General features: G+C 31.1%; 1 protein-coding gene across 1 annotated transcript in view; it reads left to right on the forward strand.

Annotated features, from left to right (window-relative positions):
• The window catches only part of LOC114342682 (ribosome biogenesis protein BMS1 homolog), an 84,679-nt gene that overhangs the window by 52,775 nt on the left and 13,726 nt on the right, over nt 1–18,178 (forward strand). The window contains exons 9-11 of the mRNA XM_050648693.1: nt 1,145–1,291; nt 5,488–5,663; nt 8,829–8,984. Of these exons, the coding sequence (XP_050504650.1) occupies nt 1,145–1,291; nt 5,488–5,663; nt 8,829–8,984 (479 nt within the window). The remainder of the gene's footprint in view (nt 1–1,144; nt 1,292–5,487; nt 5,664–8,828; nt 8,985–18,178) is intronic.

The raw sequence follows: 18,178 nt of genomic DNA on the forward strand, positions 1-18,178 counted from the left end.
TCGGTATAATTTCAAAAGTAATGTCATTAAATTGTCTGCGCAAAAAATTAAAGCGGGACATTAAACTTAGTTTTTCGTGTTCTCTTCAGGTGTGCAAACGTATTTTAAAAATTTCAATATACAGGGTGTTTTTTCAAGGTCAGAATTACTTTGTTTTTTGTTGTTAATACGGACCTGGATTTTTCTTATGATTAGTAAGTAAGTCCTTCTAATGCTGTAAATAATAACTGATTATTTTTAAAATTAGTATTTATTCATTAACTTGAATGATTTATTAATAAAAGTGCTTTAAAAACCTGCTTATTAATTTTCAGGATTCTTGAAAATTTGAATATATTTAATTTCAAAAAGTTAATAAAGTTTTACACAAAAAATCAAGGTGAATCTATAAACTCGAATTTTTTTGGTCTTTTCAAATGTGCAAAAAATTTTTGAAAATGTCAATATACAGGGTGTTGTTTCAAGGTCACAATTACTTTGTTTTTTTGCTAATCCGGACCTGGACTTTTCTTGTGATTAATAATTGGGTCTTTCCAATGTGTTAAATAAATATTGATTCATTTTAAAATGAGTATTTATTCAATAAATTTAACAATGTATAATTAAAAGTTAATAATACCTGCTTTTTAATGTGGAGTTCTTAAAAAAATTCAATATAATTTCAAAATTAAAGTCAAAAAATTGTCTGGCCGAAAAATCGAAGCAAACTATTAGACTTAGTTTTTTGTGCTCTTTTCAAATATGCAAACAGATTTTCAAAATTTCAATATACAGGGTGTTGTTGTAAGGTCACAATTATTTTATAATTTTTTGTTAATACGGACCTGGATTTTTCTTGTGCTTAGTATATCGGTCGTTTGGGTTTTGAATGAGAGATATGTGTACCAAATATTAAAAATATATACAGGGTGGTTTTAAAGTTATGGCTTAGGAAAGAAATGAGCAAAATCGATAAAACACCCTGTAACTCGGATATGAAAGTCGGTAGGGCAAAAATTTAGTATACCTAGAACCGCCTTGGTGACCTCTATTCATCATTAAAGTATTTCTGTTTCATAATGAAACACCCTGTATAATACAAAACAAAAAATTTCATCAGAACAATATTTCGAAAATTATTTTAAAACTACATTATTTTTTACAGGAATGTTCAATAGTTCGTTAGAAGTGGCAAAATTCGAAGGAGCCCGAATCAAGACAGTTTCTGGGATAAGAGGCCAAATAAAAAAGGCCGTTAACAAACCGGAAGGTTGTTTTAGAGCCACGTTTGAAGATAAAATACAATTGAGTGGTGAGTAGTACATGGTAATATGATAAAAGGCTGGACAAAAGTTAACGTAACATTTTTTAAAAACATTTCGAAATAAGGGTCTTATCTAGGTAACATCTTCCTCCTCCTAATTGCTTGAGCCCTTGTCAGGAGGAGGTGACACTATAAATATTGGGTCAATCCAAGCAAAGTGGTCCAAAGGTGGTTGCTTGACTATTTTCAATATTTTTTATTTTTCTACCTTTTAAACTTCAGTCTATAGAGAGTACAAAATTACATTCATTTTATTAAAAAAAAAATAGCTTGCCGATGACGGCCATTTTTGTTAAAGCGTATCGATCATTTTCACGGAAAACATGGCTTCGCTCTTTAGCCAATATTTTCACTGAGGTTTGTCCTAGAACAATAAACCAAAAACCACACTTTTTAGAAAAGTATGCTCTAAAAAAACGGCCTGTAGCATTATTTTATTTCAAACTACCCTTAAGGCCTTAAATGAACCTCAAAATTTGAAAAGGTAAACTGATAAAATTCCATTTTCAGCATTTTTTTAACAGCATAAGGCAAGCCGATAATGGTTTGTAATTTTTTTCTGGAAAAGACATACGTACATACTTTAAATAAAAAAAGTTTGAGCTTTGAGACTTCAGTTAATTTTTTCAAAAAAAAAATACCAAAATTGTAATTTTTTCAAAAATCTCAAAGTTTGACCCCTTATATCTCTGGTGGGCACGGATGAAAAAATTTGAAATTTGGCTGAATGTTAGCCTCTAGAAAGTAGAATAAAGAGTAAAATTTGGAGTTGCAGACTTACGTCATATATGAGTTACTGGCCTGAAAAATGGTCAAAAATCCAAATGGTCAAAATTTGAGCGTTTGCGGGCAGGGTAATTAAAATTCAAGTAAACTGTCTAATGAAATAAAAATTAATGTATTTTGACCAGATTTCACAATGAATACAAATTTATACAGGGTGGGCCAAAGAAAAGAGTCCATCTCGATATTTGGCAATAGTTACCTATTAGATTTTAAGGAAATGTCGAAATAGGTCCATTTTTATTTTTATATTGCAACTTTTTGGGATATATTTCATACTACGTGACGTCATCCATCAAAGCGTGATGACGTAATCGATGATTTTTTTTAATGGGAATAGGGGTGTCTTGTGGTATTTCATATGAAAGCGTGTTCAATTCTCTATTCAATAATATAAACATTATGATCATTATTTATACAGGGTGACCAAAAAAATATTTTTTGAATTAAATTAATTAACGCAAAAAGAAGAATGTATGTAATTTATTTAACTCAAAATACTCCTGCTGTTAGAAAACATTTATTTTTCTACTCTTTTTTTGGTCCACCCTGTATAAATTTGTATTCATTGTGAAATCTTGTGAAAATAGAATAATTTTTATTTCATTAGACAGTTTATTTGAATTTTGCCCTGAATTTTGAATTACTCTGTCCGCAAACGCTCAAATTTTGACCATTTTGATTTTTGACCATTTTTTCAGGCCTGTTACTCCTATTGGGACCGTGTAAGTTCGGAAAAGCGGCACCTGGTTTCTTCGCTCTGCACTTTTATTCGCACTTTTAATTATATTGGTCAATCATATGGTTCTGGTTACTGGATAATTGTCAAGGCCATAGTCAAAAAAAATAATAAGAAGAAAAAATAAGATTTAGGTTATGTTCTTAAAACGTAAATAATTGTATGTAGTAAATAAAATTAGTTATTAAAATGCAGTACTGCAAGCAAAATACAATTAATTAAATTTACCTTTATATAATAATTGCATATCATATCAATATTGTGGAGCAATATATAATTTTTCTTCTTAAATGACAGTAGGTATGAAATGTATGTCAATTTGACAATTTCAATTGACAATATAAATTATTTAAGAAAGTTGTAATTTTTCTCCGCTATTCGCGCACGGTCGTTTCGCGTATTCCTTCCAAGTACTTGCACACCGCGAATATGACGTAAGTCTGCAACTCCAAATTTTTACTCTTTATTCTACTTGCTAGGGGCTAACATTCAGCCAAATTTCAAATTTTTTCATCCGTGCCCATCAGAGATATAAGGGGTCAAACTTTGAGATTTTTCAAAAAATTACATTTTTGAGATTTTTTTTTTTGAAAAAAGTTACTGAAGTCTCAAGGCTCAAACTTTTTTTATGTAAAATATGTACGTATGTCTTTTCCAGAAAAAAATTACAAACCATTATCGGCTGAAAAAAATGCTGAAAATGGAATTTTATCAGTTTACCTTTTCAAACTTTAAGGTTCATTTAAGGCCTTAAGGGTAGTTTGAAATTAAATATTGCCATAGGCCGTTTTTTAGAGTATACTTTTCTGAAAAGTTTGGTTTTTGATTTATTGTTGTAGGATAAACCTCAGTGAAAATATTGGCTAAAGAGCGAAGCCATGTTTTCCGTGAAAATGATCGATATGCTTTAACAAAATTGGCCGTCATCAGCAAACTAAATTTTAAATAAATGTATAAACATTTTCAATTTCTTTGCAACACGAAAATGCAGCAGCTGCATAATACTCTGGTTAAATCGGAGAGTGTAGGAAGAGTCTATACCGGTTTCGGAGGTCTTTTCCCCCTCATCAGTAGTCCCATATCATCTCTCCGATTTTCCCAGGTATCATACTTTGGGCCTTTCCGAATTGCAAAGAAAGAAATGTCAAAGAAAAACAAAGTAAGTTATCAATCGAAGTAGCACAGAAAACGACAATAAATAGCGTTCCCATACCACCAGATTGACAACAGATGTAATACTTTCTTTGGTTACACCTCCTGAGATTTTCAAAATTTATAAATCATACAGGATGCCGAGGAAATTAAGATGAGAGAATTTTAAATAATTCACAACTCATCTGTTCAGCGTGGTAAAAGTTCCAACAAGAAAGATACCTTAATACTTTAATTTCCTGTATGATACCTGGGAAAATCGGAGAGAAGAGGATATGGGACTACTGATGAGGGGGAAAAGACCTCCGAAACCGGTATAGACTCTTCCTGCACTCTCCGATTTAACCAGAGTATTATGCAGCTGCTGCATTTTCGTGTTGCAAAGAAATTGAAAATGTTTATACATTTTTAATTTAGATATACTTGGTTGTTTAAGAGACTGTCTTTTATGTGAAGCTCCTCCAGAATTGACAGGTTTAAGAGATTTTATTACAGATGGCGCCGAGAGTAAGTCTGTGATGATAATCACATCCTATCGTCAGTTTCTGTTACTGTCACATTGGGAGAAATTCTCATGGGAATATCTAGTGCAGTGGTTTCGTTTGCTTTCTGCACCATAGTACCACAACCATTCAAACTGATCCAGTCATGCTTGTGGTAGTCCAATTTTAAACCGATCCACGATCTTTCCCTCTATGCCTTGAGCTAGTACTGATGATCGTGCTTCACCAGACCAGAAACAGGTAACTAGATTTTGGAAGGATAAAGTGATGGGCCATGGTTTCTCTCAGTAAGGAATTAAGAGCAAATCATGGCTCGCGTGGGCAGGTCGCTTCCCTGAAGTAGGCCTATTATCTACTGGAATCGTAGAAAAGTGTCTACCCGCTAACCCCATATAATTTATATGTTTATCAGCCCGTCATCAATATTAATTCGAGAGTTAGTAGCCGTTTTTCGAAAGTTCTGCGAACCTTTGGCAATAGTACGTTGGTCGGCAGTACGTGATATACGACGAAGGCACAATATTGTGATAATATAATATATTGTGATGACGGTGACTATTTCTCTATATTGCCAAATCAGTCAGTTAAGATAGATTTCTTGTTATAGATAATAGATTTTAGTAGTTCCAATGTGACACAAAATCTAGGCATGTGATAAAATAGTTTATTTGAGGAAAGTGCATTTTTTTTTTGTTCTTCTTAATGGCGGTACACGACTCGTTTTTGTAATATTTTATTTAATTATAGAGTAATTTCCACATACTAACATGTTTCTCAAATTGGGCTCTGTACCGCCATTCTTTACTATATTACGTATAATATGTGTGCCAAATAACTCAACAAAATATTCAAAATTAAAGCTGCAATCTTGGAACGCGTTTTCTGTCTGGATGACGCGCTGATGTAGCTCCTTAAGATTAAAATGTTGCGTTCCTTTTATCTAAAGTTCACAATTACTTTTACATTTTTAATATATTTCATTTCCTTGTAAAATCTGTTTGTTTTAGATATTGTTTTCTGTAGAACTTGGTTCAAAGTTGATGTACCCAACTTTTATGCTCCTGTAAATACGTTATTATTGCCGCCAGAGAAAAGAAACTCTTGGAGGGGTGTTAGAACCACCGGTGAAATTAAACGAGAAAGAGAAATCAGAAATGAAGCTAATAAAGACAGTCTTTATACGGTAAGTTAAAAATTAAATCACAAACACTGATCAAATTCTCAATTCGCCATCACTGAAATTCTCAATTCTAAAGTAGTCAGTATCATTTTGCAGCTCCACCTGCTCTATTTATGATTTTTTTTTCGATGGCTTTGTGTCATCGTTTTTATTTTCTTTTTTATGAAGTAAATACTCGCTTTCATTTTTCTCGGATATACGAAGTGTTCGGACTGAATTATCATTTTTTTAACAATACAATATTATGTTGTTCTGAAGCTATTTCCTTGTGGCATTTTTATGATTAACTATTTATATGGGAAATAAGCCACAATTAAATTGAAAAAAAAAATTTATTAACGTTTCGACGCCCAAAATCGGGTGCCGTTGTCAAAATACAAAATACTACTAAATTAAACAAAAATGTTGTTGCTAAGTAAAAAATTCTTCTAATAATTTATTTAATCTGACTCATTTATATTGGCAATTCAGACATATATCATATATTTTAAATTAGAAGACTTTAAAATGATATTGCCAATATTTATCAGTTGCGTTCCTGGGACGACTTTACTGAAAGATAGTTTATTCGATTACATGAAATCAACCAAAACTCAAGAATATCCGTCACAAAAAAATCATAGCATGTGATCTGTCTTTAAAAAGACAACCAAATGCAACGATGACTGTAAAATTCTCGCGTTAGAGATTCCATAGTAAATCACGAGAGAAACCCAGGAAAAAATGTACGACCAAATACTTACGATGTCGGGATAGTATCACGAGGTTTTTCCTGGTTTTCTCTCGTGATTTACTATGGAATCTCTAACGCGAGAATTTTACTGTCATCGTTGCATTTGGTTGTCTTTTTAAAGACAGATCACATGCTATGATTTTTTTGTGACGGATATTCTTGAGTTGGGGTTGATTTCATGTAATCGAATGAACTATCTTTCAGTAAAGTCGTCCCAGTAACGCAACTCTAAATATTTTCAATATCATTTTAAAGTCTTCTACTTTAAAATGTATAATATATGTCTGAATTGCCAATATAAATGAGTCAGATTAAATAAATTATTAGAAGAATTTTTTACTTAGCAACAACATTTTTGTTTAATTTAGTAGTATTTTGTATTTTGACAACGGCACCCGATTTGGGCGTCGAAACGTTAATAAAATTATTTTTTTCAATTTAAATGTGGCTTATTTCCCATATAAATAGTTAACAATATTATGAGTACTTACCAATATCAAATTTACTAAAAATTTGTATTGGAAACAGCCAGCCTCACTCAAAATAGTCGACAACCTGTCCAGCAGTGTCCCCATTACAAGAGGACTGCGCCAGGGGTGTGTTTTGTTACCTCTTGTTTTCAACATTTATTCTGAATAAGTGTTCTAAAGGGCACTGGAAAACATCAAAAGTCATGAAAGTTAACGAAAGGCTGATCAACACCATAAAACATGCCAATGATACGGTCATCTCGGCGGGCACCCTCATGCAATAAGACCTCCATAGAAGACGTCAATAAATTTAAATACAAAATGTATAGTATGGCGTAATACTATAAGTCTTATTTTAAACTTGATAAACTTATTTTAGATATTATTATACCCTGTTTTTAAACTAGGAGGAGTAATCAAAGTGAAAACTTTGACTTCTATCTAGCAGATGTCGCTAGGACACCTAGACCATTTCGTTAGTTGCAATACGAGGCTAGTCATCTGATTATTTCAGTTTGGTTTAGAGATAGCAACATATGCATTCTTTGAGGAAAAACTAACGAGTTTTGAAACCGTTCGGTAAGGGTGCTTGTTGCGCTCTCTAAGACGGATTTGGTTTCGTAATGCAATGAGATGAAAATGGTTATTCATTTTTATAGGAGGAGTAACCTTAAAAAAGACAGATTCCCACCCGATAATGTCACTAGAAAAATCACCAGATTCATCTTCTTTTTAGTTGATCATATCGGCCTTCGACGGTAATCCATAAAAATTATGTTATACTAATACGTCGCTAAAGAGTTCTAAAAGCAACTGTTTTTTTTTATATTAATGCAGACTAAAAATCTAAAAATTAAAGGAATAATGCAGAAAACACCAAAAATCGCCGATATAACTCAATTAACCTACGAATTTTAAGTGCCATTAGTGTCACAATTTCATAAATGTCAATAGTGTCAAAAGGGCCTAGCCGGGTAAGATGATGAAAAGTGCCCCCAACTCGATTCGAATTCCATATAGGTCACCGTTTAGCATATATAGTGAAACTAACTTTCTGAAATTTTTAGCCTCCTAGGTGGTCATGTGACCCACCTAGAGCCTAATTAGAGTTTTTATGTTTTTATTTTTTATCTCAGCCGCATCGAGAACTAGCGAAAAATTTTAAATAAAAAGGTTGTAAGCTTTAAAAAGTTCTGTCCGAAAAAAAATTTTTTTTAATGCTTGGCGGGAAATTTAAATTTTAGAACGATTTTAAAATTTTAAATGAGTATAAAATAATAACTAAGACATTCTTTTTCACGAAAAAAATATATAACGTGTATTTTTGCATAATATTTCACCCTGAATTTTTTTTTAATTTTTAAAATTGGTGAAACGCACCTTTAAAAATAAATAACCGCATTTTTTCGGTTTTTTTTTTCGTTTTTTGATACAATTTTATACATGTTTTTCAAAAAAGGTAATACCTTCACTAGAATAGGTAAAAAACTAAAAAATAATTAGGGTTTGCTTAATAAAAATTTTTTGTAATGCCATCCGTTTTCAAGATACAGGGCGTTGAAGAAAACACAATTTTACACTTTTTTTACGATTTTGCCGAAACTACTGGCAATATTGTAATACAATTCTTCTATTAATTTATTTAATCTGACTCATTTATATCGGCTGAGATAAAAAATAAAAATATAAAAAGCCTAATTAGGCTCTAGGTGGGTCACCTAGGGGGCTAAAAATTTCAGAAAGTTAGTTTCACTATATATGCTAAACGGTGACCTATATGGAATTCGAATCGAGTTGGAGGCACTTTTCATCATCTTACCCGGCTAGGCCCTTTCACAGCTTAGTGGAGTAAACTTGCCTGCGGTTGGACCAATTACAAACAAGTATTCCGACACGGTAAATTTGAATTTCTTCTCCTAGTTTAAAAACAAGGTATTTCTCTAAAACTTTTCTTCTTTGTTACAGACTATTGAAAGAGAGCCTAAACCATTCAAGCCGCTTATTATTCCGAAAAAGCTTCAACAGGCTCTACCATACAGAGATAAGCCGAAACATATGCAGAGGTCAGGCAAAAATGAGATCGATAGGGTAGCAGTTATAGCTGAACCGGAAGAAACAAAGGTAAGTCGTTATTATTTTTATTTAATTTTTCCACTTCGGTTTTCTGAATTTTTAGGTTTTTTTTTTAGGTTTTTCTTAAGAGCATAGGCGCAAAATTTCGAGCCAATGGTTTTTAAATGCATTCATTTTTTTTCGAATCGTGAAAAAACTAATAAATATTTTTGAAAAATCTAAACACAGAATGGAAGATTACATTATTACCGAGGGTCAAAAGTCCCTTAAAATATACAAAAAGTCTTTTTTGAATGAGATATTTGAAATTAAAAATCACACTAAATTTTCTTTTCCTTTTCACCCCTGTAACTTAAAATAAACATTATAGAAGTTTTCAGGGACGTGCGGCCCTGAGTAATAATAACAAATAATATTTATAGCTCCTAGAAGCTCTTATATGGAACGGTTGGTCACGTTTTTAAGCAGGCTTGTCGACGGGGGATGTTGCGGCCGCAGTGCGGGCGGTGGTAAGGTTGCGTAAACTCGGTAGTCGTTGTCAGGTCTATCCACTTCCATGGCACCTACTCAGTTGGAACGCAAAATCCTATGCTAAAACGTTACAGGGCAGTACCTTTCTAGGAGAGTATATATTCGTGGTAATAATGTAATCTTTCATCCTGCGTTTAAATTTTTCAAAAATACTTAGTTAATTATTTTTCTCAGGATTTGAAAAAAAAATGAATGCATTTAAAAAGCACTGGTTCGAAATTTCTCGCCTACGCTTTTAATAGTCTTGATCCTTCCCTTCATCTTGATTTCAATTTTTCAGTGTTAACTTGTTTTTTTTTGTTTATATTCATTTTCTTAGTAAATTTAAGTGTAATATGAAAAATTCGGTATTTGGGAAAGAAATAAAAGGGGAAACCGAGTAGAATTCGCTATTATCAATATAGGGGAGTGCATTTAGATTTTCACTTCGGAAAAAATCAAACAAGATAAAACTTTTTGTAATTTCATTAAGAAATGTTTAATAAACAACATATCAAAAAGTTCTACTCGAGAAGTGGGTGCTTCATTTTTTATTAAACAAATGAACAGCGAAGTTAGATGTTTTTTTAAATAACTTCGAAAATATAATTTTTAGAAAAAAACTGACTTGACCATTGAAAAATTCAGAAAATTTTACAAAAAAAACCTTATATAAAGATTTTTCTAAAATTAAATCTCTAGCTTCTGTAATTTTTTATTTATAACGCTAAAGTCACCCTTCTCATACACATTGGCGCACTGTAAACTAGCGTTGGAAGAAGTGCACGGTTGAGTTTTTTAAATGTAATTCTTTAACTAATAGATCAAAAGAAATTTTACAAATTGGACATGAAAGAAGATTAAATAAGCTATCTTATGGTTGTAATAAAAAGAAATAAAATGTATGGACATAAGTACGGTGTGGGCGGAAAGTGAGCCTTACATGAATTTTGTTTAAAATGATTTAAAAATGTGTAACTAATACAATTTTACTTATAAAACTCTCAAATTTGCACAACTTACCTCTCAATCAACTTCCTAAACGATGTTTCATTAAAAAAAATCTCAAAAATTTAATTCAAATAATACGATGTCTCAAAAAATGTAATTTTTGAAAACTTCGTAGTTTTACAGAATTCCCACCATTTTAAGACGGTATTACTCAAGTTTGAATAAATCTAATACAATTTTTTTGATATTTTTTTAAAGCTTGGGATGTAATTTTTAAAAAACACTGAATTATTTTAGTTTAAAAATGAAATAAACAATTTCTTTTTGAGAAAACTAAGAAAGATAACAAAAATGTAATACAAAAACCGAAAATTACCAGCTGAAAAAATGTATATACAGAGTGATCAAAACTTTTTTCTGTAAAACTTACCTAAAATACATTTATTAATAAGCTTCAACAATAATAAATGTTCAATAAAAAAATTTGTTTTTAGCTCTTATACAGTATGTCTGCGAAACTTGGAACGTATTGATAACTTTTTTAATATCAGTTTTACGAAAAAAAGTTATTCTTTATAAAATACTCTGCATCGTATATAACATAAGATGCAACCATCAAATATCAAATTTTGTTAATTTTGTACGAGGTATGTCAAAAAATATGAATTTCACTCAAGAGTAAAGTACCTTTATATTTCACAATATCGAAAATTTTTATCAAGAAAAGTTGTTTGGAATTAAAAACTATGTTTCAATATGTAATTATATCCTTCTAATCGAAATTTTTTTTTTTAATATTCTTTCTAATACATTTTAATTTTTAATATAATTGTGAAAATTATTTGTTTATCTTTTTTTTTAAGAATGAAATTCCATATTTGTTTGATTGAATTCTACTTGTTTTTCATTTAAACAACCGCCATTTTGGATCCGCCATTTTGAAATTTAAATTTTTAATCTTTAATTCAGATTCAACAACCTGTTAAAAATAAAGACAATAAATGTTTTAGAAAAATGTTCTTTTTTATGTTCTTTTTAGAAAATCCGCATTTTGGATCCGCCATTTTATAGTTTATAATGTTAACATTTAAGTTAGGTTTATCAAAGCTCTCAAAAATAAATATAATATGTAGAAATAAATACATTTTGTAAAGAAATTATGATTTTACAAATATTTTTTAAGTTATCCGCCATTTTGGATCTGCCATTTTATAATTTAAATTATCAAAATTTGATTCAGGTTTAGCAACCTCTCAAAAATATCCACATATATGTAAACAAACACGTTTTATAAAAAAAATTCGGATTTTACAACTACTTTTTAAGGATTTTTAGGAAAAATCCGTCATTTTGAATCCGCCATTTTGAATTTGCAAATTGTAATGTCAGATTCGGGTTCAGCATAATCAAAACTAAAATAAAAACATTTTTTATCAAAATAAAATGTTGAATTCACCCATATTCTTAACATTATTTATACAAAACAATTGTTATTGTTTAAACAATTAATAAACAATTAGCGGCGAAATTTGTGAGTAGAACTTTTTACTTTAACATATTTATAAACTAACAAAAAAAGTGTTAGAAAAGTATAACCTTGTTTGATTTTTTCCGGAACATTGTATCTTTTCGTTCTAATTGCACTCCCCTAATAACTAAACTAGCATTAACACCCGATTTAACCACCACATTCGAAGACTCTATACTGGGAAAAGGTTTTGAGATGTCTAAAAATCAAATCGAATACATCTAAACCCATACTCGCTTCACATCATCAGTCCAAACGGTGAGAACCTATCCGGTGTCGAAATGTGAATTAGACTATATTCTCCTTGTAGCCAAAATAAAGCTTAAACTTAAAGTAGGCCATAAACGCGCAGGGACAAAGAAGTTAACAATAAGAAAACATGAAGACCTTCTCCGAGAAGTAGAAAAAACTCTGCCCTTAATGGTACATCTCAAGAAATACAGGGAGTTGTCAAACATTGTGTAATAATACCAATCACTCATGTAAATACAAAGAATTCTACAAAGGCTGCACTGGCTAACAGATGACACATTTCAAATAATTGAGAATAGAAGTCATATACCTACATATTTGTATAAGACACATTTGTTAAACTGGTGTGAACAAAGAAAGTGGAAAAACTAATTTGAGAGACCTCAAAAAAGAAATAGAACGGAGATTCAAGGCTGACAAACAACAGTTTATGCAAGGAAATTAAATACCACGGTCAAAACAATCAGCGGAACACCAGCGGAGACATATGTAGAAAACTAGGATACATAACAAGGGACTTTAAAGTCAGAACTTGGGCTGTCGAAGACCGCATGAGGTGCTGACCCCATGGCTAAACCCCCTCCAGGAGAACCGGGTAGTTTTTAATCAAGGTTTTCTTCCTCTAGACTAGTTTAGAGACTACTCTTCCCCTAACTGGGTTCTTTCGCTTTCGGGACCATTGGATTTCTCTCGTCCACTCCGAGCAAATCTCGTTTGCTCCGTCGATTGTGATTGTTGACCTTCGCCTGTAATCCTAGACAGGAGCCCTTACAGGGTACTACCATCCGGGCCAGATGAAACCTGGATTTTTACGAGGTTGTTACTCCTCCCCCCTCTTCCTTTATCCGGGCTTGGGACTGGCAACATAACAGCTAAACTACTCGATTCACCCAGCCGTAGCCGTCATGCAGACGGGTGAAAGGAAAAAGGGTGATTGGATATTTAAACCCGATGCTATGGTCAAAAGAACTATCTAATCAAAGAAAACATCTCATCTTTAACTCTCTTTAAAAGTATAGTGCTCTACGGATGTCAAACATGGCAACTTACTAAATCCCTGGAACGACACCTACTTGCATTTGAAATGGACTTCTAGAGAAGATCGGCTAGAAAATCAAGGCTTGAAAGAATACAAAATGGCCAAATCAGAAATATCATGGGAGACCATCAACCATCATAGACGAAATTCAAAGGAGACAACTGATCTGATATGGTAATGTAGAAAGAATGGACGACGCCAGGCTACCAAAACAAATTTTAAAATGGACGCCAAGGGAAAGAAGGAAGAGAGGAAGGCCGAAACAATCCTGGCTAGGCGGCATTCAGAAGGCAATGTCGGAAAGAAATCTTCACACTGGCGAATGGAACGTCCGACGAAGCTGGAAGCTGGGAACCGGAAGGCGAAGAACGCTATAAATAACCGGGATAATAATAATAACAGTGAATGAAACGGGCTCTGTTCCCGTGCAGTACTGGTCAATATAGCGCATCCAAATTCTTCAGTTCGCAAACTTCTAAATACGTACCATATGTGTAGAACAGCCTTCAAAACCTAGGGAACATAGACCTGAATCAAATAAAGTATATACAGGGTTGCGAAAAAGTTTGGCAAAGCAATTTTTTATAGATTTTGGTGGTTAAGGGCCTTTTAATGCGGCCGATATCATAGTGGTAATTACATTGTTGTCAAATCATCCGTTTTTCTGGAAATCTACTGAACTTTCTTATTTCAAATGGAACACCTTGTATATTTTTTAAGTTTTGGAATCCTTAAGGGATACTGATTATTTTTCATATGATATTCCCTATACCTACCTAAATGCCATAATTTCGGAGTTTATCCTACATTTATTTAAAAAAATTTAAACAATTTATAAAAATCAATTTTTTCGGCCCGGGTAGACATTATTTTAGGTTCTTTAGATCATTGGGAACAAAAAAGGTCTTTTGTAATTTTTCTCTAAAATTAATCGTTTTCGAGTTATAAATAGGTAATTTAAAACTGAAAAAGACAAAAAATTTCAAGGTTCAAAAACACAAGTAAAAAAATAATTTTAACTACTTAAATTAAAGAGCAAACCTTCCATCAGACACCTATAAGAATTTTTGGCACGTTTTATTCTAAAATATTGTTTTTTTAATTATTAATGAAGCGCATATGAGAGAACGGGCAATCATTAACAACTAAAAAATAATATTTTAAAATGAAACAAGACCAAATTTCTTATCGGTAACTGATAAAATAAGGCTTAAACTTGAATTTAGGCACTTCGTAGTTTCAAAAATAATATTTTTTACTTGTATTTTTAAACCTAGAAAATCGTAATTTTTCGATTTTTTTCAGTTTTAAATTGTTTATAACTCGGAAACGATTTTAGAGGAAAATTACAAAAGACCTTTTTTGTTCACAATGATCCAATGAACCTAAAATAATGTCTACCCGGGCCGAAAACATTGATTTTTATAAATTGTTTAAAAAAATTTGTTAATAAATGTACCAATAACTCCGAAATTATGGCATTTAGATATAGGGAATAACATATAACAAATAATCAGTATCCCTTAGGAATTCCAAAACGCAAACATATGTTTCATTTTAAAATAAGAAAGTTCATTAGATTTCCAGAAAAACGGAAGATTTGACAACAATGTAATTACCACTATAATATCGGCCGTATTAAAAGACCCTCATTAAAAGATAGAACATCCCACTCCCTGTAAATATTCTCTTTATTCTGTCACTGAATAAAAAGAAAATTTTTGACTGTTTGGTATCTTTCTTGTCGGATAGTAAAGTATTATTGTAATTAGTTATAGGTATTTGTAAAATATGTTTAAAAAAAATTAAAAAAATAAAAAAAAATATTAAAAAATAAAAAAAAATTAAAAAAATAAATAAAAACATGAAACAAAAAAATAAATAAAAAAAATAATAATAAAAAAGAGTAATAAAAAAAATTAAAGAAAAAATCACTAAGAGGATTTAAGCCTCCGCGGGGTTGAACCGAGCTGACATCCTATCGTAGTGACAAAAAAAAACAACAAAAAACAAAACAAAAAAAACTAAAATAAAATACAAAAAAGAATGCATTTATTTTAATATTAATATTGATATTTTTATTTGTAAAATGTATACACTATGTGTTATGTGTACATTAGCTGTAATGAGTAGGTAAATAAGAAGTAAAAAATTGTAATAATATTATAATAACCAAGTTTGACTAATTGGCAATATCTTTAATACATTTACTTTTGATTGAGACTGGCTGAATGACCATAGTCCAAGCCAAAAAAGAGAAAAAAAAAGACCCTCACCGACCAAAATCCATAAAAATCATTCTAGCGCTTTCCGAGAAATTACCGTGTTGCCAGACTTTCTCGGAACCCTTTATAGAAATAGAAATTTTGAACATAGGAGCCTATGTTCAAAAGTGGACGCTACACACTGTGTGGTTATGAATAAGACGGGAGCCACTATCATTTTTGTTACCTAGTCCATGTGATCCCTCTATGGTGTCGTTCTTTTAATTTTTAACTTTTGCGTTCTAGTCTCTTAAAATCAGTTGATTTCATTTTTTTTTTTTTTTGAGAAAAGAGTGTGTTTGAAAACTGTAGTTTGTTCAGACACTATATTTAAATGATACATTTCACTGTGAATAAGTACACTTCGTTTATAGATTCTTGTTACAAGAGACAGTTTGATAGATTTGTCTTGCCAGTACCACATTTTTAATATAATTCCTGTTATATATCCTTTAGATGAGTATATGTTAGGTTTTACAACAGGAATTTTGAAAGGAACAGGTTGCGCACTGTGGAATTATCGAATGTCCAAAAATTTAATTTTGTCTGATTAGCACTATATAAAGTAACAGTGCTTTGGCATTTTGGACAAGTATTTACATTTTCCACAGTAAGTTTTCGATCACCTACTTCATAAAATGTTTCAAATCCTTCATTGTTTCCTAGATTGAGCCTTAAATTAGCACTGGAGTTGTAATATTTAGCTTTGATGTCTTCTAAAAGAACTTCGTAGGTCACCAAGATTCCTTGCATTTGTATACATCGATAGTTGATAGAATATTTATTGCCAGACTTATAGATGAACAAGTTGATGGTAGTTGAATATTTTTGAGTCATATAGTTTTACAAATACCGAATCTACTACAAAAAACACCTACCACTGTTTTTGTGGACTTAAAAATTCAAGAAAATTAAGAAATTTATAAGATGGCATATTGAAAATTGATGTCGAAGCTCCAAGACTAAAAAGAGAATTAGTACAATGTACTAAATGCCAAAAATATGGTCACACAAAAAATTTTTGCTCATCAATACAGGTGTGTAAAATGTGGCCTTAATCACCAAACAGCTGACTGTTTGTCATGTATTTTGCGGTAATAACCACCCATGGAATTATAGAGGATGCAATGTACATAAACAACTGCTAGAAGCAAGATTTTCAACTTTAAGAAAGAAAGAGTCAAAGAAAACAACCACACAACGAACAACTACCAGTGGCTACAACACATACAGGGTGAGTTTTTAGTGCGGGATCGGTCGATAATTCCATAATGGTGTAGAATATCGAAAAAAGTTATTAAGAAAAAATGTAGGCAATGATATTCTCCAGGCTTGGAAAATATGTCCATTTCTACAGGGTGATCATTAACTGCGTGGTATATCAAACATATAATTTTTTAAATGGGACACCCTATATATTTTTTCATATTTATATTTCTCTCATAATTATTGTTCGTATAATATAGGGTTTTGCATTACTATACAGAGTATTTAACAAGTTATGACCATTTTTATTTCGAAATTCCTATGAGATTAACACCATGTATATAAAGAAGTAATTCATAAATAATAATTTGTTTTATATAATGAGATGAACAATATACTGTAGTTTTTAAATTAAGTTTAATTGAAATCATTGACGAATATTTGTATACAGGGTGAACTACAAAACCAAATTACGATTTTCTCAAAATTTTTAAATGGATCAGCCTATATTTTATTTTTTAAAAACATTATATTTATGATACTCTTTCATTTTTATATAGCATTCCCTATACTTAAACTCATTACTTTTCGAGATATTTTTAGTTTTCTTCAAATATTGAGAATACATTCAATTTTTCTAGTAGAAACAAGTTAGTATTGAGCGATAATTATACAAAATTATTTTTATTCAATAAATAACTAACACAAAATATAAACCACAACAATATGCAGTAAATGTACCAATAAATCTGATATTAAGAAATTATCATATTTCTCTAATATACAAGAATCTTAAAATTCCTCCAAAAAAATATGTCTTGTGTATAATAATATAACAAGATTATTTTTATTTAATAAACAGCTCACAGAAAACATAAATCAAAACAATATACAACTGATGTAATAGTTTTTAGATTTTTATATCAACAGTATTCTAAGCCAAGAAGTTTTTAGTAACACATTCCTAATTGCGGATTGTGGCGCGCAGTTATTAATAATATAACTCTCATACTATTTTTCACTACTATGCATCAATAAATCACTACTTGGTTAACACTCATAGTCAAACTAGGTGATTTATAAATGTTTATGATGCTATTGTTGGCGATTATCTGATTGGCCCACATTTTTTTGACGGTTGAGGTTTTTACACGACGACGGTGCTCCAGTTCTTCCAAAATTGATTTTTTCATCTGGGGCTATATAAAAACCTTGTATACCAGAAGCATCCAACAACGTCTTATGATATGAAAAAAAGAATAGGTGGAGCTTTTAATAATATTGACTTACAAAAATGTTAAGAAATGTGGCTCGGCCAATTGAATATCGGTTACAAAATTGCATAGACGTTGAAGGTGGGCATTTTCAACATTTACTTTAGACTTATATCTTTAACATCACATTAATTGGTACATTCATTAAACATTGTTATGGTTTATATATTTTGTTATATTAGTTTATATATTAGTTATTTATTGAATGCAAATATTTG

Source organism: Diabrotica virgifera, chromosome 4 (genome assembly GCF_917563875.1).
Source record: "Diabrotica virgifera virgifera chromosome 4, PGI_DIABVI_V3a".
Lineage (NCBI taxonomy): Eukaryota > Metazoa > Arthropoda > Insecta > Coleoptera > Chrysomelidae > Diabrotica > Diabrotica virgifera.